Source organism: Macrobrachium rosenbergii, chromosome 18 (genome assembly GCF_040412425.1).
Source record: "Macrobrachium rosenbergii isolate ZJJX-2024 chromosome 18, ASM4041242v1, whole genome shotgun sequence".
Taxonomy (NCBI): domain Eukaryota; kingdom Metazoa; phylum Arthropoda; class Malacostraca; order Decapoda; family Palaemonidae; genus Macrobrachium; species Macrobrachium rosenbergii.
The window spans coordinates 20,252,533-20,279,233 of record NC_089758.1 but is presented as its reverse complement, the minus strand read 5'-3'; the positions used below and the strand labels follow the sequence as shown (position 1 = coordinate 20,279,233).

At 34.3% G+C, this 26,701-nt stretch overlaps 1 protein-coding gene across 1 annotated transcript in view; it reads right to left on the bottom strand.

The window, feature by feature from the left end:
* The window catches only part of LOC136848179 (uncharacterized), a 51,828-nt gene extending 25,687 nt beyond the window's left edge, over positions 1 to 26,141 (bottom strand). Inside the window, exon 1 of the mRNA XM_067120475.1 lies at positions 25,336 to 26,141. Within this exon, the coding sequence (XP_066976576.1) occupies positions 25,336 to 25,444 (109 nt within the window). The 5' untranslated portion in view covers positions 25,445 to 26,141. The remainder of the gene's footprint in view (positions 1 to 25,335) is intronic.
* Between the last annotated feature and the right edge of the window lie 560 nt (positions 26,142 to 26,701).

Here is a 26,701-nt window from a genome sequence, read left to right as displayed (position 1 = left end):
TGTTGGAGGCACATTTACTACTTGTTGGAGGCACATTTACTATTTATTGGAGGCACATTTACTACTTGTTGGAGGCACATTTACTACTTGTTGGAGGCACATTTACTACTTGTTGGAAGCACATTTACTACTTGTTGGAGGCACATTTACTATTTATTGGAGGCACATTTACTACTTGGAGGCACATTTACTACTTGTTGGAGGCACATTTACTACTTGTTGGAAGCACATTTACTACTTGTTGGAGGCACATTTACTATTTATTGGAGGCACATTTACTACTTGGAGGCACATTTACTACTTGTTGGAGGCACATTTACTACTTGTTGGAAGCACATTTACTACTTGTTGGAGGCACATTTACTACTTGTTGGAGGCACATTTACTACTTGTTGGAAGCACATTTACTACTTGTTGGAGGCACAGTTACTACTTGTTGAAGGCACATTTACTACTTGTTGGAGGCACATTTACTACTTGTTGGAAGCACATTTACTACTTGTTGGAGGCACAGTTACTACTTGTTGGAGGCACATTTACTACTTGTTGGAGGCACAGTTACTACTTGTTGGAGGCACATTTACTACTTGTTGGTGCTGCTGTTCAGCGAATCTGGTTACTCTCGGCACGAAAAGGGGATCAGGGATCAATTGTGGATGTTAAAGGGACTTAAAATCCTTACGCTTTGGGTTACAAAGGTCTACGAAGGGTTGGTGCAGGTCATAAATGAAAGACTTCTGTGAAACTCATCGGATAAAGAATAATGTCTTTTCTATTTAGTTTGGAGTAACATCACGTCACGTCCTTCCCCACTTGATGAGGGCTGGCTATAGCTTTCCTTGGGAACTTAGCTTCCGTTTGTGATAAAGCAGCCCTGGCTTACATCAGCAACTGATACGCTGTTGTAAGCCACGCCATAGCTTAGTGCATGCAACTGGTCACTTTTTACCAGATATATGTGTAATTGTAATAGCCACAATGCCCTCTTAACTTCTCGAATTCTTCAGGTCGGCAACGTGACTTAGTTGTGATTATGGAACCCGGGTTCGTTTTCCGCTACCGGACATCACAATTTCTTCATATTTCTTGCACTTGGATCTTAAGGTTTTGTAGTGACAAGCGTATCCAAAAAAGTGCGAAGAATTCGAGAAGTTAAGGGCTATTACAGTTATATATCTATGTGTGTGTGTGTGTTTGTGTGTATACACATATATATATGTATGTATGTATATATATATACTGTGTATATATATATATATATATATATATATATATATATATATATATATATATATATGTTCGTGTATATATATGTTCGTGCGGCCGTTTTTATGCGTATTTATGGCAATAAGCGATGCTCAATTACACCGAACAATGCTGGAAAAAATGTAATTCAAACAAGCGTAATTATTAAAGGAAAGGATGCTGAATTGGTAAATAGCCCAAGGTCTAATGGATATCGCCGAGCTCAAAAAGATCCGCGATAATAAAACTCGTATAGCCCAGTTAAACGCGTTATTACAAATTTGCTCTCATTAATTATGAAACTTTCCAATTAATATGAAAATTGCCCGGAATTGTGTACACATGATCATTTAGCATTTAAATTAAGAGCATTGCGAATTCTTTGAATATCTACACCGCACTGGAGAATAAGGAAATTCCCACTATTTAGGCAACTAATTGTCCATTTGCAGAGCGTGTTTACTTATCATTTGCGGTTCTGGGATCTGATCAGGTGATAAATTTTCGCAGATCTTTGTTACACATACTAATCCTGTTACGTTACTCGTGTAATAAAGAGTTCTGTCGGATAGTTACACTTTACTCATATAGTTTAATTGATTAGTGATAAAAAAGGTGAACAATTCTGAGTACTAATGTTCAGAATTTAATGAAACGGAACGATTATTCAATCTACAAACGTACATGAAATACAGTTATGAAATTACCTTGCATTTGCATTACTTGTGTAATAAAGAGTTCTGTCGGATACTTATAATTTACTGATATATTTTAATTGGTTTGTAATAAAAAAAAGTGAACAATTTTGAAAACTAACGTTCAAAATTTAATGAAATGGAATCATTATTCAATTTACAAACTTATATGAAATAAATCGATGAAATTACCTTGCAGTTACATCACCCGTGTATTAAGAGTTCTGTCTGACAGATACACTGTAGTGACATATTTTTTTGTGTATTAAAAGAATTAGCGACTGAGAGAATAAACTTACGAATTTAAAAGAAACTAAATGATAATCTGTGTAAAAACTCATTTAAACAGAATAGAGATATTACTGTTTAGTGCAGCGTTCTGAAATTCTCATCATCAGATATTAACACTTGATGCTGTTTTGATGCTCTGCAGAATTCATGCTCTGCAGAATTCATGTTGATGTTTAGTAAACAGAGACGCCCAGTGAATATTGATGTTTATTAAATATTGCTGCGGCCATTGTCGGTGATGCACGTGATAGCTGGGAAAATATTTTGTTACCATTTCGCTTTCGCTTTGTTCATTCAGTAGCATTTATTTGCAAAGGACTTTACAAGTGCTCTACAAATAAACAAGCCGTTTAGTTTCATATAACTGAAGAAATTTCTTTGAGTAAACATGAGTCATGTTGAACGGGTGCACGCATCTTGAGAGAGACAATGTTTTACAGTAGATCATTTGTTGTATATGTATATGTATATTTATATATGTATATATACGTATATATATAATATATACAATATATATGTATATATATATATATATATATATATATATATATATATATATATATATATATATATATTTAAGAAAGGTTCTACAGACCATAACAGAAAATTATGCTTGTCAGGAAAGAGGATTTGAATTGATGCATTAGATATTTATTACTAAAAGATAACGTGGATGCTTCAAATGGAATTAGGTAGATGAATAAATTTATATCATTAGACAGTTTTGTACTTGACAGTATATATATATATATATATATATATATATATATATATATATATATTATATATATATATATATATATATATATATATATATATATATATATATATATATATATATATATATATATATATATATATATATATATATATATATATATATATATATATATATATATATATATATATATATATATATATATACATACGTATATATATATTTGTAAAGGAGAAAACTATCTAATGATATACATTTATTTATTTACCTCGTTACTGTGAACCATCCACATTCTTTCTTAGTAATAAATACCTAATGTATCAATTCAAGTTCTCTTTCCCGAGACGCATAATTTTCTGTTCAACATAATGAACAGATAAGGACAAGAATGATAACAGCAGTAAGTTTCTCTCCAAACACAGCTCTCACGAGTTAATTACACGTGATGAAGTTTGCTTAAGACAGCCAAACCGACGTGTTTCATTTCCAGGCGAGTGCCGGAGTTGAGGCCCAAGTGGTTGCAGTGTTTGTGGAATGCCTGCTGTGCCTCCTGAATGTTTGTGGGGAAATGTTTACCGTGCACTGAAATGTTTATGCAATGTTCGTTTTATTTGTGTAATCGCGTTACAGTCCTGCTTGTTCTTTTTTAAATGTTTGCATGATGTTTATTGTGTTTCAATTTGCATGTGATGTTTGCTGCGTTTTTTGGAATACATTTTATGCAACAGTTGTTACTGGATATATTTATTTAGTGTAGGGTATGTATAGAAATGTTTAGCAATTCTCATCCTTGTGTAAGGCGTGTTTGTTATGTTACGGCATGCGTTGGCAGTGACTGATGTATTTTATATTTATCACTGCAATCTTTAAATGTGTTTAGTGGATATTTCCTTCTTGAAATTGCTCATTTATAGGAGGTATATCCGCCAGGGCTTTTTAGCTCTACGCGCTAAAAAGCCTTGCAACGCTCTCTCATAAATTCAAACAGGTCATGAATATTTGGTAAAACTTCGGGTTCTACCTCCACGCTTGTTCTTTATTCATGATCTGACCAAATTACCTCAGGTATGTTTAAGAATATGCCTGAAGTATTGGATACGTATTGATTTTCAATTCCTCTGTAAATTATGACTGCTGGTATGCAGGTGATGTATTCATACATTCATATATTCACAGAAGGCCATTTGCTTTTTTTTTCTCACGTTAATGAAAGTCATCAAGTTCAGTAATAGTATTTGATCCAGAGCGGCCAAGTTATTCAAATGAATTATGCGGTGCTAAATAGGTCATATTAAAGTTCTTTAATATTGTGTATTTTATGGTATACGTGTCGAGACATGCGCATTATATAGAGATTAAGGTGATTAGTATTCATATGTACAATGTAGTGATCATCTCTGTCTGTCTGTCTCTCAAATCAAATAACTTCCGCTCTTATCATTACACCACTGTTACGCCATTTTTAAAATCAGATTCCTACTACTCCACTATCTAAACTGGTAGGCAAAAACACTAATAAGCCATATATATTCAGAAGAAAATTCAAATCATCGTAATATATTTGTAATAAAAACCAAAACAAAAGAAACAAATAAGGTGAATCAGTAAAAAAAAAAAAACAAGTAAAAAATGCGCCGAAGTTTCTTCGGCACAATCGAGTTTTCTATACAGCGTATAATCAAGGCCACCGATAATAGATCTATCTTTCGGTGGTCTCGGTATAATGCTGTATGAGCCGCGGCCCATGAAACTTTAAACACGGCCCGGTGGTGACCTATCCTATATCGTTGCCAGAGGCACGATTATGGCTAACTTTAACCTTAAATAAAATTAAAAAACTACAGAGGCTAGAGGGCTGCAATTTGGTATGTTTGATGATTGGAAGGTAGATGACCAACACACCAATTTGAAGCCCTCTAGCCTCAGTAGTTTTTAAGATCTGAGGGCGGACAGAACAAAATAATGTGGACAGAAAAAGCCGGCACAATAGTTTTCTTTTACAGAAAACTAAAAAGAGAAAAATATAAGACAGAAAAAACACAACTACGACGAATGAATAAAAAAAAAAAAAATAGCGAAACACATGCAGAAGTACTTTCGAACCTCGTGTGAACTTTGTTTACAGGTCCCCTCCCGAACTCAATGTGATGGATTCTGATATTTACCCGATGTTCGTCTGAGATCCGTTGTTTCAGTCAGTGTTTGTTGCGCTTTCGCTGCATAGCACAACAACATTGCTTATGTCCGCAGCTGTAATTGTTCGGTCGTTGCTCATCGAAATTGGATGAATTAAAGTGGTAAGTTTTGCTGATGTTTACCGTTGTTCTTTGTAGTTCTTTGCTAAATCATTCGTATGAAAAAAGGGTTATTTTAATGAATTTAATTATTTTACGAAAGAAATTACTTTAATATTTTTAATTATTTTAAGTATAAAATATCTTAATGCTTTTCATTGTTTTTAATTATAAAGTCATTTTTATTATTCTAATGATTTTTAATTGCAAAAGTAAAAAAAAAATGCGATATGCTCTAGTGACAGCTTAAAAATATTCATCAGTAATTTCCTTAATTCTTCAGTATTACTTTAAGGAAATAATTACATCAGAATAGCAGTTACGGAAAACGCGTATTTATCCTAACATTCGCTCATGTATAGATTTCTTATTGCACGACGACGCTGAATCTCCCTCCGATGAACTACATACCGTGCCGGGACAAATGTTATTACTTTCGCAATGCGTTTCCGGCTGTCACCGAAACTGACTGAAGACAAGATGTAAAGTTCAAATCGACTTCAGTTATAAGCTATTTGAAATAAAGGTCGTCCTGTTTACTTGGCATTTCCTAGACCATATCGCTAAACTGACATTTATGAATGCTGGACGCTGAACGCGCTAAATACTAATATTACTTATTCATGGATGGTGCTGCTCTTACTTCGATGAGCAAACTCCCCCCACCCCACCCACCTACCTACCTACCTACCTTCCACACACACACACACACACACACACACACACACACACACACACACACACACACACACACACACTCCTTGCGTTAGTGGGAAAAAGCAGAACCTTTTGCCTAGTGAGTGAGTTTGGATGTCACGGAAATTACGAACAGAATGAGAAATTGGGAGGATATAGACCCATCTGCTAAGGTACGAGACCGCTTAAATGTTTAGAGTAGTGCAATGCGGTTGTCCATTCATTGGTGAATAACACTAGTATGTTTCCTGTAAATCAGTTATATGTATGGTAAGTGAAAAGCTGCCGATCTTGCAAGAGGTGACGACTAATACTGAATATTAAATATACACAAACGGATATACTCATACGACAAAACAGTCAAAATCACTCGTACACACGTTATGTATGTATGTACATGCGTGCGCAGACTGTGTATGTGTATCAACCACATACACACACACACACACACACACACACACACATATATATATATATATATATATATATATATATATATATATATATATATATGTGTGTGTGTGTGTGTGTGTGTGTGTGTGTATGCATGTATGCATTCAATGTCTACATCCAGCCAGGAGAAGAGCGCAAAGAAATGACTTGAACCAAAAGCCTTCGTGTATTTGTACACCTCATCACAGGTAGGTGCAAGGTATTTGATAAATTATCACAGTCCTTTTGAATAATAAAAGATCCTATTAAATTTCGCTTCACCTCATTATTTAGAGTCTTGGATTATTCAAAAAGACTGGGATAATTTTGTAAAATCAGCCCAGGGTTTATATGTTTATATCAAGTGGATGAAAATTTAACGAAGGGGATTTTGAAACAAGTACAGGCAGGTTATCAGGTATTACCATTGTTTGGCAAGCAATTGTTAGCATTGTTTGTCTTTTTAGCATTGTTTGTCTTGCCACGAAGTCGTCTTTGTGACTGTTATTTCCTTGGTAATTGTGCCTGAACAATGATGAGGTGTACAAATACTCGAAAGCGCTTGGTTGAAGTCATTTCTTTTCACCCTTCTCCTGCTGGGTGCAGGCACACATACACACACACACATACACACACACACACACACACACACACGCATATATATATAATTATAATATATATATACAAATATATTATATATAAATTATATATATATATATATATATATATATATATATATATATATATATATATATCTTCTTCTTTTTCTTTATATATATATATATATATATATATATATATATATATATATATATATATATATATATATATATGTGTGTGTGTGTGTGTGTGTGTGTGTGTGTGTGCGTGTGTGTGGATACAATAATATATAGTTTGTGTATGTACGTATATATATACATACATACATGCATAGTGTGTGTCACTAGGGCGTTTGCTTTTAATTGGTGTTTTTGTATAGCTGTTTGTGATGCAGATACATCGTAGTCTTCAGTGATTTGATGCATATATGCGTGTGTGTGTGTGTACGTACACATATACAGCGTGTGTATGTATGCATACGCATATATGCATAATGTGTGTGGAATTTATTTGTGTGTGCTTTTATATATTTTTTGGTATTCAGGAATAATCCTCACATATTGAAGTTAGATCGATATTTTTATGTCGTCAGATTTACACTAACTGACAAGATAGTTGATTTACACGCAGAATATTACCCTCATTCATAAATAAATGAATAAACGTGATATATATATGTATATATATATATATATATATATATATATATATATATATATATATATATATATATATATATATAATATGTACATACATATATACACATATACATACATATATACATATATGTATATATATATATATATATATATATAACTATTTTTTTATTATGAAACAATCACACATAAATAAACGCCAATTAACGTTTCTTTAATCCGGTCATATACAACAGAATTCATTTTATGTAATCCACTTAGAATACTTTGCTAGGGAGAAGCGCCGTTCAACCAAACTTTTCCAGGCATGTCGAATACAGATCCCCGAATAACCAAGAAGTTATGGAGCACTGGGAAGCATCCTTTCCGCATTAAACACTCAAAGTGAATAGAGGGCTGTTTTTCTTATTAAGCAGAGAATAACTTATAAAAGCGCCTTGTTTGGTTGAAAGGGCCAAATGTTTGTTTTGGGCAAGTTGTCAAAGAGACTTCTTCAGATAGGGGAACTCCTGTCGTACAGGTTTGTGGCATGTTATGTATAGGGAAGAGTTTGTCATATATAAGCCACCTCAATTTTGTAATTAGTAAACAGAGGTAGTGTGATGATGCAGGTAACTTTAGTGTGGATGGATATCAACAGAGTACAGTACATGCTTCAGTTAATAATTAGTTGCGTAGGGAAGTTGTGTAAATGATAAAAGTACGAGTATTAAGAAAAATTAGTTTGAATCGAAAGTAAATGTATAACCCCCCCTCTCTCTCTCTCTCTCTCTCTCTCTCTCTCTCTCTCTCTCTCTCTCTCTCTCTCTCAGTATGCCTTTGATACTGCACGGAATTCAGAGTTTAAAAGACCAAATCCTTCTGTTGGTTTTGTCCAGCGAATGTGATATGTAGAAAGAGATTTTACTTTGTACGGTTTGTGTTATAACTGAATAAATTATGTCGTTCCCGGCCTTATTTCTTATCTACTTTAAATCATGGGTAGCCATTTACTGGCCCTACCAACAAGCACATGCAGACACACAAACATACACACGCACTCACGCACACACTAACAGAAAACGAGAGAGAAAGAGAGAGAGAGAGAGAGAGAGAGAGAGAGAGAGAGAGAGAGAGAGAGAGAGAGAGAGAGAGAGAGAGAGAGAGAATTTCAAAGAAAAAAATTTACAAACCAATTTCTTTGACATCATTCTCATATCTTACTTCACTGCCCAAAACTTGCATTCAAAGCAGTGCCGCAGAAATATATAAATAAGCGATGACATCGTAGGCTTCTCCCACAACACTTTCACGTATTTCACCGAGGTGTCAGGGGGTGACTGGAGACGGCACATTCCCCTAATTATATATTAGTTAGGCCTAATGGAAACGGGACTTCAGGAGTTTCTGAGGAATGAGCACACGCCGGAGGAGATGCGAATCTAATCAGACGTCTTGCGCTGGATGCAAAATACGAAGGGGAGATGGAAACAGAATTAAGATAAATAGGACATCTTATTCCAGTATTTTTGGTTAGATGATTGATATTTTCAGGTGAAATTGCCCTCATTCCTGTCATTCACAATTTTAGGGGTTTTATTATACTAGAGATCGAGAAATTTGCATGTGAAGGCTAGATTTTTAAAGCAAGTTCGTACTTAAAACGATAAAAACAGACAAAATACAGGATGTAGATTTTAGGCCAATGGCTAAGCGCTGGGACCTATAAGGTCATTCAACGCTGAAAGGGCAAACTTACAGTAAGGAGGTTTGAGGGGTGTAACAGGAGGATACAGTAAAAGGAATGAAAGAGATTGCAGCTAGGGGCCGAAGGGACGCTGCAAAGACCCTTAAGTAATGCCTGCAGTACACCACATGAGGTGCACTGAAGTCACTAACCCCCCTACGGGGTGATAAGAAATTCGATGCTCACTTTGTACTTCATTAATTAGTAGAATTCCGCTGGTTACTAAGTAAAGCCTCTGCTTCTCATATAGCGGCTCAGAAGAATATATGATATTAATCTACCATACAACTGATAAAGCAAACAAAATTTAAAAGAAATTACGGTTTTTCAGAGATATTTATTGTTGGTTTCGCCCAATGACTCGTTTATTAAATTACATTAAAAGGTCTAAAACGTTTTCGTTTTTAGTTTTCTGTAAAAGAAAACTGTTGAGATGGCTATTTGTCTGTCGCTCCGTCCTCAGATCTTAAAAACTACTGAGGCTAGAGGGCTGCAAATTGGTATGTTGATCATCCACCCTCCAGTCATCAAACATACCAAATTGCAGCCCTCTAGCCTCAGTTTTTTTTTTTTTTTTATTTAAGGTTAAAGTTAGCCATGATCATGAGTCTGGCACCGCTATAGGTGCCAACAACACATGCCAGCACCGGGCCGTGGCTGAAAGTTTCGTGGGCCGCGGCTGAGAGTTTTATGGGCCGTGGCTGAGAGTTTCATACAGCATTATATGCTGTACAAAAAACTCGATTTCACCGAAGAAACTTCGGCGTATATTTAACCTATTTCTTTTTATTTCAGCTCGGAAGAACTGTATGTTTCAAAGGCAAAGAAACCTTCCTACTTATCTTTTTTTTTCTTCTTCTCCATCCTGTTAGAGAATAAGACATGGTAAGAAAAAAAATAAGGGAAGGAAACCTCCCTCCTTATATTTTTTTTCTTTTCCATCCTGTTAGAGAATAGGACATGGAAGAGAAGAAAAAAAAAAACATCAGAAAGAGCTGTTTTGCTTATTATGGTTTCTTTTTCCAATCCGATTATGTCCGAAGTTTGAAAGCTTCAGATCCTTTGAACGTGTTAAGGAGATGCTGTTCGCTTTCGGTCGGCAGAGATAAGATTCCAGACGAGTGTTAAGCTCAAGGGCATGCTACAACAGAGCCATTTTCCTGCTGCGAGGTTGGGCCAAGGGAGGGGGGGGGAAGTTGGGGGGGGTTATGGTGAGAAGCTGGAAGTCCTTCAGGGAAAAAGAGGTTGCTTAAATTTGGAAAAAAATGTTTATTTATTTATTTATCTATCTCTCTATCTATATATCTGTCTATCTGTCGATCTATCTATTTATAAATTAATTAATTAATGTATTTATTTTTACTTGCCGAGGTATGTGGAAGACATGATGTATGCGTATTACCAGCAATTGCCACTATTTTTTCTTTTATTGTTTGGCCAATAGTTTTTTCTGATAGACTCTACAGTTTTCTTTCTATTCTGGTCTGCACGATCAGGTTCAAGCCTATAAAAAGATATTGTGTATATGTTTTCTTGAATAGCATGGCATACTGTATACTCGTGGATTGATACAAACGTGCTTCATGCACATGTATACATTCACACACAGACAGTAATCTATACAGTATACAAAATACTAAGGAGTAATAGAAGAGAAATTAGGAGGGTACCCGGTACACCCAATTGCTATTTAGATGTCAACAGTTTTTTTTGGGGTTGGTTAGGGGTTTACCATAAGCAATTCTTATGCTGTTAAGAATTACTCTGATTTAGATAGTTAGCATGCACTGGTAAATATGCTCTACTCCATAAAAGAATGATAAATAAATAAGTAAAACTACAAGCATCTTTCGACAATGACTCGACAGAAATGGGAAATCCTGTGATTGCCTGATTCGGTGACTGTTTGCGGGCTGTCCTAGAGCAAGAGCCCGTGCCAGCCCAATGCTGGCTTAATCTAAAATCAAAGGTGCAAAGCCCTGAAACCAACCTAGGCCCCCAATTTTTTCTTGGCCTCATCTGGTGCAAAGCCTTGAAACCAGCCTAATGCCTCAGTTTTTTCTTGTCCACATCTGGTGCAAAGACCTGAAACCAGCCTAATGCCTCAGTTTTTTCGTCCCCATCTGGTGCAAAGACCTGAAACCAGCCTAATGCCTCAGTTTTTTCGTCCCCATCTGGTGCAAAGACCTGAAACCAGCCTAATGCCTCAGTTTTTTTCTTGGCTCCACCTGGTGCAAAGCCCTGAAATCAGCCTAATGCCTCAGTTTTTTTCTTGGCCCCATCTGGTGCAAAGCCCTGAAACCAGCCTAATGCCTCAGTTTTTTCTTGGCCTCATCAGGTGCAAAGCCCTGAAAACAGCCTAATGCCTCAGTATTTTTTTTTTTTGCCCCATCTGGTGCAAAGCCCTAAAACCAGCCTAATGCATCAGTTTTTTTTCTTTTGGCCTCATCTGGTGCAAAGCCCTGAAAACAGCCTAATGCCTCAGTTTTTTCTTGGCCCCATCTGGTGCAAAGCCCTAAAACCAGCCTAATGTATCAGTTTTTTTCTTGGCCACGGTCCTAATGCCTCAGTTTTTTTTCTTGGCCACGGTCCTAATGCCTCAGTTTTTTCTTGGCCCCATCTGGTGCAAAGCCCTGAAACCAGCCTAATACCTCAGTTTTTTCTTGGCTTCCATAGCAGTCTTGCCTTGAAGGAACCTAGTCTTGTGCTTCTTTTTGCAGTAAGCTCCACATTTTTTTTTTATTTTCCTTTCATTTATATATTCTTGTACTTAAAGTTGGGGCATTGGCAAGGGTTGTCCTTACAACTGTCGCTCTTTTTCGAGAGGAAACATTGATATTTTAGCTCAGGAGATAAAGCAGAATTGTCATTTTCTTTTATTAAATAATAATCGGTAACAACTATGTAAGCAGGGATTAAATCAGTCAGGAAACATTTTTCAAAATAAAAATGTATATCCATTGCTGATACATTTACCTACGGGGGATTTTCCAAAGGGCTTATTGCTTTATTCTTTATAAAAGATTAATTAAGCGAGGAGAGTGTAATACAGTAGATTATTTCCTCGTCTGAGCCTGAAATATAACTACTGTAATGAAATAATGATAATATTTTTTTCTGGGATTACTGTATCAAAATCACTATGCCTACAGCTGCCAGCAATATTACAAGTAGAATCTCCTCTAATATCACTCAGTATTACGTTAGTAGCAAGTGACTAATATATATATATATATATATATATATATATATATATATATATATATATATATATATATATATATATATATATATATATATATATACATACCTACATACATACATACATACATACACATATAAATACTTAAATACACACATATATATACATACATACATACACATACACACATATATAAATACTTAAATACACACATATATATACATACATACATACACATACACACATATATAAATACATAAATACACACACGCACACACATACATACATACATACATACATACATACATACATACATACATACATACATACATACATACATAAATATATGTACACACATACATGTATGTATGTATATAAATAATAAACATGTGTATATGTATGAATATACGTACACAACACATGCGCGTGGATTTACTTTTATATATGAGTCATTTAACTTAGACTTTCAAGTTTTATAGGATATCGTAACCAACATTGCATATTACTGTGGCTTTATAGGCAAAGGACGCGTTTTCATTTTAACTTTATTATTGGGATTGTAGAAGGTCGCGCACCACCTTCAGTGTGTTCTTTGCTATTCGCTGTTAACCGTTCCTTCGCTATGTAAGTCGAGTAACAATAAAGTAGGAAAGACTGAGAAGATAGGATGAGGCTGCGTACTAAAGGAAGGATGGCAGTGGTGTCTGTTGGAAGGAGGGTGGGCGGGAGAAGAATTGGAATTGGAGAATAAAATTTAGGCCACAGGGACCTATGAGGTCATTAAGCGCTGGCAGGGAAACTAAGATTTAAGAAGGTTTGAAAGGTGTAACAGGAGGAAAACCTCGCAGTTGCACTATGAAACCATTGTTAGGAGAGGTTGGACAGTAAGATGGAAGGAAGATAATATGAACAGAGGTGCAATAAAAGGAATGAAGGGGGGTTGCAGCTGGGGGCCGAAGGGACGCTGCATAGAACCTTGAGTGATGTGTACAGTGCACCGCATGAGATGCACTGATGGCACTATCCCTCTACAAAGGGGGGGGGGGGTTGGTGGAGAAAAGAAACAGGTACCTGTTTCTATTACCTGGAGTGAAGATGTCGAATTCGAAACCAGTTTCTGTACAAGAGAGACAGCAAATAAAGAGAATCCAGGGACAAGAAAGGGGGAAAAGTCTTGATAATATGATTATTCATTTTAAAAAAAAGATGGAGCAATAGACCACTAGTGACAGCTAATACGATCAAGGTATGGTGACGAAGATAAGGAAAAAAATATAAAAGAGAAATACAAGTTAGAAACAGAATCTCTCAGTTTCTACGGTGGTGTCTAAAAAATTCAGAGGTGCCACTTAAACGTATTCATTGTGTACATTTCGTTTTGCGCTGCAAGCAAACGCAACAATGCTATTACTGACGAGAGAGTGGGAGAGGAGGTAGAAACTGCCTTGGGACCACTAAGCATGATTTAATTACTGGGTATCTCTCCATTCCGATAGACGCTTACTCCCAGAGGTGATCTGTGGAGGAAGATACATTCGAGACTGAATGAAAACGCAGATAGAAAATAGAAATACAAAATAGATGCCAAATAAAGGAAGGAGTATGCATGAAGAGTCCATGGATAGAAATGCTTGGCTTTTGACCTAAATTTTATATGCCCTTCCATCCCATTTACTTTCTATTATTGACTTTCCAGATTATCATTCCTCTTCCATTTTTACAAGTGATTGCGATTGTCAATTGTCATCTGTTCCTGTCCCCAATTTCTGTCCATGGATGGAAATTGGGGACAGGAACAGATGACAACTGACAATCGCAATCACCTGTAGAGATGGAAGAGGAATGATAATCTGGAAAGTCAGTAATAGAAAGTAAATGGGATGGAAGGGCATATAAAATTTAGGTCAAAGACCAAGCATTTGGAAATATAAGATCATTCAGTACTGAAAGGGAAATTGAGAGTAAAAAGATGTGAACGGTGTAGCTGGAGGAAAACCTCACAGTTCTACTATGAAACAATTGTTAGGAGAGGGTGGAAAGTAAGATGGAAGAAAGGGAATATGCACAGTAGCACAGTGAAAGGAATGAAGGGGTTGCAGCTAGGGGGCCGAAGGGACACTGCAAAGAACTTTAAGTGGTGCCTACAGTGCACGCGGGAGGTTCACTGACGGCACTACCCCCTGCAGGGAGTAGAGAGTAAACGATTAATTGTGAGTTTCCGGAGATTGTAGGAACCATACGAGTTTCTCAGTAAAGACTTTAGAGATCTCAAGATATAGCGACAACAAGTTTCTCGGGAATGTTTATGCCAGAACGATCAAACAAGAATAAAAATACGGAGAATGGCCTAAATTAGACAAAACTTTGTGTAAAAAAGATCTTGAACGGATAAAACCTTTTTAAGAAATTATATTGAGATACATAGCCTACGATACGGCGTAAAAGAGGTCGAACTACTTTTACATTTCGTTTTGAAAATTTGCGTATTTATAATCTACACGTGTAAGTTAGGTAGAATATTTGACAGTACATCCTTTGCAGATGGACAACTATGTTTTTATTTTATTTAATCACATTCCACCATACCATGGCCATACTCCAAAACTCTCTCTCTCTGGCCAAAAAGGCCCAGCAATGAAGTTTTCCGACTCTCAGAAAGATTCCTGCCGTGTGTGTAATTTGAATTCTCTCGTTCTTCGCCCACATTTTTAGCGTAAGCTGCTCTCTCTCTCTCTCTCTCTCTCTCTCTCTCTCTCTCTCTCTCTCTCTCTCTCTCTCTCTTTATAGATTTGAGCTTTTCATACTGTTTTCTAAGGCATCTTATTCTTCCATTACCTCTGTGCTAATCCCCATATAACCTACATATAACCTTATTGTACTTTTTTGGTTCTTCTTTCTCTGCTCTACTTATGGAGAGTCGACTTATAAAATCATGTATTTCTTATAATCAGGTCTCCTTCCTGAATGCATCTCGGTATTATTTAGTCAATTCGCTTTTACCGCAGACACTCTAAGTGGTTATAAATATACAGTATGTATCTCTCTCTCTCTCTCTCTCTCTCTCTCTCTCTCTCTCTCTCTCTCTCTCTCTCTCTCTCTCTCTCTCTCTATATATATATATATATATATATATATATATATATATATATATATATATATATATATATATATATATATACAGTATATGCGTTTGTGTGCGTTTCAATAAGAAAAAAATTATACGTATGTTATACAGTATTCTAGATGTTTAGTAGAAAACATTAGTTTTTACAATAAAAAAAATAAAAAAAATAGGATTGTGTAATGATTTTACTATTAACAGATAAGAATTTAACGGAGTATTTTGTTTTTATTTTTGTTATATCTGTTGCAAGAAAACATCAATCTTGCAACGATTCTGAAAACAGAACTTTGTGAATTTAGTAACTCGTCAAACGAGTGATTGAAAATCCCAGTTTTATTTCAGTAAATATTTTCTGCCCTGAAAAAAATGATATGAGGGAAAAGAATATTGTTACGTTTTAAATTAAACCATCATTTCAGGTGACAGGTGAAGAATATGAAATTAGTTCGCAATAACAGACAAGCTGAATTATTCTAGCTCTTCGATTTACAATGCATAAATCCGTCACAGGTCAGACATGAACATATCCATTATTACAGTATGTTTTTTGTAACTAGTTTTCAGAACATTGGTCTTATATGAATATGCTTCTTATTACTTTGAAGCACTTGGCATCTGATACCATGTCACAAATGCTGACTGAACGGCGTGGTATCAATTCGTATAAATTGCAATTACTGACAGAAGTATTCAGTATTTTAAGAACAGCTTAACGAAAATGTATTTTACACCGAGCATGGTGCATTTCTTGCTTAATATATGAATTTAGATGTATTAATTTAAACCATCTTGCCCATGAAAATTTGCCAGCATGGACGTTTAATGAATCCCTTTAGAATTTTCAAGATGAAGTAAAATAATGATTTTTCATTTACAATCTCGCAGACCGTGCAAATGAGATCTGAGAATTCCCTTAGGTTCTTGCAAGGCTTAAAAAATATATATAAAAAAGAATACTGTTAGGTTTTCTTCTTAGAAAAAATATAGAAAAAAGAATATAATTACATTTTTTCTTCTTAGAAAAAAAGAATACTGTTAGGTATTTTGTCTTAGAAAAAATATAGAAAAAATAAAGAAAATTAAGTCAGAGTCTTAGAAAAAATATAGAAAAAGCAAATAAAATTTGGTTAATTCTAGACTTAGAAAAAACCAGAAGTAAATAAAATTAAGTCAAAGTTTTATAAAAAAAAAATATAGAAAAAGCAAATAAGATTTGGTTAATTCTAGTGTGAGAAAAAAACAGAAATAAATAAAATTAAGTAAATGCCTCAGAAGAATGTAAAAAAAATAAATTTAGTTACTTTCTAATCTTAGAAAAAATATAGAAAAAATACATAAAGTTAGGCCCTTTTTAGTCGTAGAAAAAATATAGAAAAAAAATAAATAAAGCTTGGTTAATTATAGTCTCACAAAAAAAAGAAATGAATAAAATTGAGTAAAAGCCTTAGAAAAATATAGAAAAAATAAATAAAGTTCGGTCATTTCTAGTCGTCGAAAAAAAAATCTAGAAAAAATAAATAAAGTTACGTTCTTTCAAGTCTTAGAAAAAATAAAGAAAAATACCAAATAAAGACAAGTAAACACTCCACTCAGCTCTGAGTGTGGACACACCTCATTCAGCCATTTTCAATACACGGCGATGGTCGCTGATGCCGTTAATTTTATTACCTGCCTCCAACAGGTGGGCTTCTCGCGTGGGGACTTGCATGCTTCACACTCACAAACACCCCCACACACACAAACACACACAAACAGGTGAGTTGCTCTCGGTTCTCTGTTTTCTTCTGCTTCCTTTGTGGTTGTTTTTCTCTTTAATGGTATATTTTGATGGATGTTAGAATTAACTTGCCTTCTTCAATGTGGGTTATGGAGTTAGTATTTGGCACGGGCAAACAAACATACGCATATTACGAGTATAATGTATATCTATCTATCTATCAATCTACCTATCTATATGTCTGTCTATATATATATATATATATATATATATATATATATATATATATATATATTATATATATATATATATATATATATATATATATATATATGTATATACACATATGTAAATTATATATATATGAATTATTTAAAAGTAATAACCTCTATTCTTATTTGGCTTATCACTCCTGCAAAGCTTTTTATTTTGATACCTGAGAAAACACCATTCTTTTTCACTTTAACCCTCTCAAATAATTATCGTTTAAATGCCTGGAAACACTTCAGCAATTAACAAACACTAACATAACATAGCTACTCCCATATACTTACTCGTATATTAATACATCACAAATGAAATCATTATAAAGTAAGTCTGTTTAAGTGAAAGATTATGAAATTATCAAAAGCCACAGATTTTAAATCCAGTCCAGTTTCTCTGTTCTAATTTATTTAAGACGAGGATGAATTGCGGATTAATGATCATATCAGGTGCACAAAAAAACATCATTGATTGCTACACTCAGTTAAAAGAATTTTACCAAAGCGTTACATTACAAAAATTAGAGTTCAAAAGATTATATACTGTTGCAAGAAGAGGAAAAAGTTTAGCGTCGCATGAAATCAAACTCTCGACCAAGCAGTTTAAACTAATAGAAATGTTAAAACATGCGAATAAGTTAAAGAAATGGACTCTTGTTAAACGACTCCCTTTGCAAACAGGCTTTCAATGACGATATAAAATCCAATTTTTTTTTTCCTTTTTGACAAATCCGAGTAACTACCTCTAGTTGTAGGTGTAACATTGACGAAGCTAATTTCTTATGAGAGATGCGTGAATGACCGATCTGGAAGGTGGATCAGATATCTCAGGAAATCATAATTGTTTGTGTCATTCATTCCCATGTGTAATGGGAGAAGCTTCCTGACAGTTAATATAGATACTTTGTTCTTTAAGAGCAAAAATGCGTCTTGTACAGTTTCAGGCTGTCGGTGATAATTATCATCGTTTTACCATAAATGTGTACCATAAATAAAAAAAGGCCTTAATTCTGACTGGTAACGGAAAAATGCAAATGAAAATTTCTCGATTCTCGAACGCAAATTGAAAAGGTCCCTTCACTGTAAGGAGCAAAAAGAAAAAAACAGTGTATTACACCAGGAAAAAATATGCGTTTAATTAGCTGTTCTCTCAGTAAGGGGCAGCACATTAATATTGGTTCAGTCACATGCTCTCTCAGAAATAGTATGATTAAAAAAAAAATAGGCAATTGCTGAATTTTGTACCTTTATGGTAAAATTTGAGAGGAACAACACACGATATTACAATAAAATAATCGTTCAGTCAGCTGCTCTCTCAGAAATCGCGTATTTAAAAAAAAATATTGAATTTTGCACATTTATGGTAAAATTTGCGTGAAGCAACACAAGATATTATATTAATATCAGTTCAGTGAACTGCTCTCTAAGAGATCGTATGATTTAAAAAAAAAGACAAAATATTGAATTTATGCAACTTTATGGTAAAGTTTGAGAGGAACAACACAAGACTTTACAATAATATTCGTTCAGTCAACTGCTCTCTCAGAAATCACGTATTTTTAAAGAGACACAATATTGAATTTTGCTCCTTTTGGTCAAATTTGAGAGGAACAACACACGACATTACAACAATACCCGTTCAGTCAACTGCTCTCTCAGATATCGGTATTTATAAAAAAAAGACAAAATATTGAATTTTGCACATTTATGGCAGAATTTGAGAGGAGCAACACATGCCATTAACTGCCTCAGAAGGCTTATCAGTAACTCGACAGTGCTTCCACCTCCACCCACCTACCCACAAAACACACACACACATATACACATACGTACACACACAAACACGTACACACACTATCTGTTCACTTTCATCTTGCACGCAATCTGTCGTCTCCTGGATGTTGAGGTCCGTGCTTTCTAGTATTTCTCTCACTCATCTATCAAGCACCTTCTAGGTCTTTCTCTTCTCCCTCCTCCTTAAACTTTTGAAGTGTGCACTCTTTTCAACAACCCACCGTCCTCAGTTCTTCCATTCTCTCCTCATCACCGAACCATCTGCAAACATTAGCCACTGTTCTAAAATAGGTAAACCTCTGTAAGCGTAATCCACACAATTTCTCTACCTTTTAGTTCTTACTGATACACACACACACATATATATACTGTATATATATACATACACAAATATATATATATATATATATATATATATATATATATATATATATATATATATATATATATATGAGGCACCTAGATTCGGTAAACAGAAAACGTTGTTTTCTAGTACAGACCTAAAACTCTATTTTCCTAACATCTGGAGCTTGCTCTTACTTAACATTATGTTAGAATCCACTGTTTTATGTAACATTCAATCTGTCATCGGCTGGGTGTTCTGGGTGCTATCTAGTTCACAAAAAGTACATAACCTATATATTTTTAAATGGCAACATCTATGATTAATAAAAGGTGGATTATTATATACACAAATATCTGTCTATCTATCTATCTATTTATCTATGTATATAAATATATATATATATATATATATATATATATATATATATATATATATATATATATATATAGATATATATATATGTGTATATGTATATGTATGTATGTATGTGAGTATATAAATGTATGCATATGTTTATATTTATATTCACTTATCTACTGCATTATACACACAACATAATTCAAATATCGAACCTGTTCTTGATATAGAAACAATTCTAACATTGCATTTGATGAGAAAAATAGAAGTAAAACTTAACCAGAAAATCATTCAATCAAGAGTGCATCACTGTTTGGGCCAATGGACACAAAAGAAAGAAAATAAGTTTAGGACTTTTGCTTAAAGGTGGTCGTACTGTCACCAATGACGCCAAGAATTTTAAACTAAGCACCTTCACAATGGGGAAGTTTGGCTGTGAAAAAATGTTGGTGGACAACGATCTCTACCTTTTTGGTTTTTATATTTAGAGAGAGAGAGAGAGAGAGAGAGAGAGAGAGAGAGAGAGAGAGAGAGAGAGAGAGAGAGAGAAACTCGATGAGATGATGAGTCGTTAATTGATTGCATTTTGGATGTTATATGAGTAATTCGTCGAACCTTCTGTTAAATTAGAAGAAAATAAGTCTCAGCAGTTACCTTCAGCTTAAAAGGCAGTGCATTTTAATAATATATTCTTTGGACTTATCTGACTTTTTATACCTTTTTCGTTTTCTTTTTGGACATGGAGTGCATGATAGTATTTTATAAACAAAAATATATATATATATATATATATATATATATATATATATATATATATATATATATATATATATATATATATATACAGTATATATGTACATACATATATATATATATATATATATATATATATATATATATATATATATGCTTGTATATAGCCTATATGTATGTATACATATATATATTATATATATATATACTGTATATATATATATATATATATATATATATATATATATATATATATATATTTATATATATATATATATATATATATATATATATATATATATATATATATATATATATATATATATATATATATATATATATATGTACACACACACACACACACACACACACACACATATATATATATATATATATATATATATATATATATATATATATATATATATATATATATATATATATATATAAGACTTTTATCATTGCTGTTTCTGTCTCTTACTTATAGGATTAGTATTCATGTTCTTAGTAATAAGTGATTATTATACATTACCCTGACGTCACAGCTGCAACAAAGGTCACAGATGCTAGACAGATTCCTAATTCTAGTATTTCACTGAGAGAGAGAGAGAGAGAGAGAGAGAGAGAGAGAGAGAGAGAGAGAGAGAGAGAGAGAGAGAGTTGGTCCCTATGAATATTAAAAGGTTTTCTCTTCCTCACTGGCTGAAACTGACGTAAGTGCGGAAAACAACAATTGCAAAATTAAGTGTGAAAGTGTCACACACGAGAAACGATAGGTGAAATAGCATGAAATAGCTTCGCAAGCATGAAACGAGAGATGGCAAAGAGGCAGAAAAGGGGGATTATGGCTTAACTGACGACAAGAAACATAATCTAATCGGAAAAATCTTCTTGGGCAATTGCGAGATCCTTTTTAATCTCATTACTTTCAAAATGACCGGAAATGAAAGGAGGATTGCAGTCATTTCAAATGATTCATAAAGTGATTTCTTTCCAATGGAATTATAAATGGCTGAGACAGACGTTGGAAACAGATACATAATCATACAGTCTTATACACGCACACATTGTATATATATATACATATACATATATATAATCTGTTTTCAGTCACATGGCGTAGCTGATATAACAAATAAAAGAAACAGACACATACACACGAATATATACACACACACCAACACATACAATTATTTACACACCAGTGTCGAGTTAAGTGATTATCACGAAAATAGACATGCACGAGTTTACATGATCGAGCTTATTAAACACAGTAATGCACATCAGGACACACACACACACACAAACACACTCACACACACACACACACACACAAACACACTCACACACACACACACACACACACACTAACAACAAATCTCTCTACATCTGTGTAGTGTTAAGTGAATATTACAGATCAGAAAAATACACAAATAGACATGTGCACGCAATTATTCACACACGCATATGTAAATCTAGACACGCACACACACACACACACACACGAGCATCAAAAGATTGAACCGATTTCGACTTTCCAATAAGTCTTTGCAGCAGCCAATGCTAAATTCTGGAGGGATGTGACGGGAATTGATCAATTCAATAAATCAATCTGTCAACAGTCCCGTGTCTTATTCCAGCGAGATTAAAAGTCTCTTCAATAAAGACAGGAATTCTCTGGGGAGGGATTTGTTTGTTGAAGCTCTTTTATATATATTGGATTACTTTCCATTTTTCCCGAATAACCAATTTATCCTTTCGTTGATGTATTAATCAGTGGATTAATTCGTATAAGTGTTTCATGGTGCTTTGATGAATATGTATATGTATATATGTATGTGTATATATATATATATATATATATATATATACGTACACAGACACACACACACATATATATATGTATGTATATATATATATATATATATATATATATATATATATATATATATATATATATATATATATATATATATATATATACATACATATACGGTATTCTGAACCAACAACCTACAAATATCGTGTACTATAGAATTCACTCTCCCTTGGGGATACATTACATTTAAAGGAGATTATAAGTGATTAGTACTTCCGCCCCGGCTACGATTCGAACCTGGGCCTTGGGTTTAGAACACGGGCAAACAGCCGACTTTGACCAATCGGCCATCTAGAGAGATATTGGTGGATATCGACTCTGAGTATATATTCCTGTTCTTTATATTTTCTACTTAGAATCCATATCAACCCATCTCCATCAAGATAATTCATTAATAAATTTGTAATACTTAGGAGGTTATGAGTTCTTGTCACTTATAAATGTGTGACATTTTATATTCATTAAAAGAAATACTGGTTAATATCGAATTATATATATCTTGAGATTAACTTCCTCTACAGGGAATTATAACTGGTATGTGCTTCTGCTGTATTAGAATGTTATATATATATATATATATATATATATATATATATATATATATATATATATATATATATATATGTGTGTGTGTGTGTGTGTGTGTGTGTGTGTGTGTGTATGTGTGTGTATGCATGCATGCGAATATTGAATGTGAATGGGAGAAAATTTCCTCTGCCTTATCAATAATATATAAATACAGTATATGTATATGTATATATATATATATATATATATATATATATATATATATATATATATATATATATATATATATATATATATATATATATATTTTACTGAAAATGGGGAGGAAATTTACTCCTGTTCACATTCAACATTTGCCTGCACGCACGTTACACACACACACACACACACACACACACACACACACACACACACACACACACACACACACACACACACACATACTATATCTCCCACAAACTATATCTCTTCCTACATCAAAGATTCGTTTGAGAGTTAAGATAAAGATAAAAAAATAATAAAAAAAAAAAAGGTCGAAGGAAAGAACGTTTGAAAGAGCATTTGCTTTAATCTTCGAGTTCGAGCACACACACACACACACACACACACACACACACACACACACACACACACACACACACACACACACACCCGAAGCTGATAAGGAAAGAGGGAAACCCTTTCATCTCAAAGGCGGTTTTCCCCAGTCGTGGGTATAAAAAAAAAAAAAAACGTTTGTGTCCTTTTTTTGGGGGGAAAAAATGGAAGCCACATGATTACACAAAAGCACATCTACAGATTGACTTTCTCTGCCTTTTGTTGATTCGCTACTTTTTATGTTTCATTTTTATTTTTATTTTTTTTTATTTAAGATGCGAACAACATGTTCACACAAACCGTAAAAACGTTTTTTGGCTCTGATAACAGTTTGATAGCCAATGAATATTTAGGAAGACATACTTAAAAATATGATGTATAAGATAACACAAGTTTACAAATGAAATATACAGACAAGTTTGACAGCCAGTGAATATTTGGGAAGACATACTACTTAAAAACATGATGTATAAGATAACACAAGTTTTTACAAATGAAATTTACAAGCAAGAACTCCTTTATATCTTGACTTTGTGGTTTGGATAAACGTATAATACTAAAAACGTGTAGCCTATTTGCTAACATGTTCACACAAACCGTGAAAACTTTTGGCTTTGATAAAATTTTCATTGCCAATGAATATTATGGAAGAGATACATAAATATGTGATCTGGAAAGATAATACAAGGTTTACAAACGAAACTTGTAATTAAAAACTCCTTTATGAAAACGTTCCGATGAAGATGAAATATTTCGAGGTACATTTATGGGACTAACTATAAAAAAATCTTTACCATGTTCATATGAAAACGTAGATTTATTTACTTTAAAATACTTTCCGTATATTTTAGTGGTTTTGCTTTTTAGAATGATTACCTAAATGATAAATGAATAGAAAATGCGGGTTGATGAGGAGACCCCTTAACCCAATAAACCTAATATCAGTAAGTCTTTTCATTAGGCAGTTTGTTTATTGCAAGTAATTTTTCCGGTTTAGTGAGAGTTTACACTGGGATTTAATGAATAAGTTATTCACAGAAAAACTGTATAAATTACAGCTGTTTTTTTCACTTTTACTATTTGACTAAAAAACTGATAAGTTTATGCAACGTCGTAAAACTAAATAATAGATTAGTAATATTATCATCTTTTAAATACCATAGAGGTTTGTACAGAAAACTCTTCCCGTGAAGAAATCAACGTAATTGGACTGTTATCTAACTGAATATAAGAAGACAGTGAAAAGAATAGACAGATTTGCATATCAACTAGTTATGCATTGACTTACGTACTCTTAGTTCCTAAATCTTTAAGAAGTGGAGGGAGAGAGAGAGAAAGAGATCAGCATCTTATTCTCTGTAATTGAAAATGGAAAGATTCATTCTATCCAGTCAGCGGACCAAACACAAACGTTTTACGTACCTTCGGTGCTGAGGAGGAGGGTGAAAAGAATCACGAAGAGAATCGTGTCATACTTTCTGTCCATTTTGGCCTCAACAGCTGTCAAACAAACCACGCGCTTCGAATTCATGATCACTCACTCTCGTTTTTGTCATCGATAGCCACATTCGATGGCATCATTCAGCGAAATCTTTTATTAGGGAATTCAGTGTTTCAGCTTTTACTATTCATGGATATTTTTGAAGACAAGTCTTTTTACAGAATATGTAAAAAAAAAAAGGCTCTTTGGATACAGCTATGACATTGATCAGGAAAATACAGAATGCAGTTTTAAACTTAAGCCATTTCGCAGGAAACGGACGAGGCGCGCGACACAAACACCAGACGAGGGAGGCGCCAAAGAGACCCGAGGAACGTTCTCATCGGAACGGCCAGCTGTTGACAACTGAGATGAACTGGCTGCGAAGTGGCAGTCAGATGCTTCTCACCACGATCAAAACTTGGGTCACTCTCGCGTTGCTATGACCTCGTCCAGCAAAGACAAGGGGTCTGGTTTATAATCTAGATGGAGAGTCTAAAAATATCCACCGTTTAATCGGGCGTAAGAATAACGTTGCATTAGCAATCCGGCGAAAGAACTGGACCATAGCAATTCCGATAAGAGCCGGGATCGCGTATTGTCGCTATCGTACGTTTGGCACGCCGGTAGGGCACAGCGAGTGTTTTAGCAGCAACGCACGTGCAATGACAAAGGGGTCCCGGCAGAGTATAGGGCCTGTTCGGTATCGTTAGGGCCAGAAGGAACCAGTTCATGCCAAGCGACGACCTCCAAGCGCACACACACGCACACCTTGCCAGGTCTCGCGCGCTTTCGAATTCGATTCGAAAATGGACGTAACAGTTCTTTAGTTATTTCGAGAAAGAAATGAATTTGGTCGATTGTTTGAGCATTGGATACGTATCCTTAAGAAATCGTTCATGCAAGTTTTCATGCTGTACGCGAACTTATTCGTGGTTTTATAAAATAAGTTACACTTGGCCGAAACCCTTTGTTAAGTGACGAGAGCTTCAGGTTCCTATGGCAAAGATTTACGCTTCAACACCTCACATTTTATTTTTCCAATGGAACTAGTGAATGCAACAAAGTTAAAGACAAATGTAATAGTTTCACTTTGAGCTGAATATTGGACAATTAAAACGCGAGTTCTTCTCGTTATTAATTCAGTCACTAGTATCGTCATCACTTGAATTATCCGTCTAATTTCAGAGCTGATGTTGCATCTAATTTTCACGCAACTGGAAAGCCACAACAAGTCGGAGGAATTCGTCGCAATAAAACCCGTTTCCCAAACGTTCGTTTATTCGCAGCATTTCAGGGCATTGGACG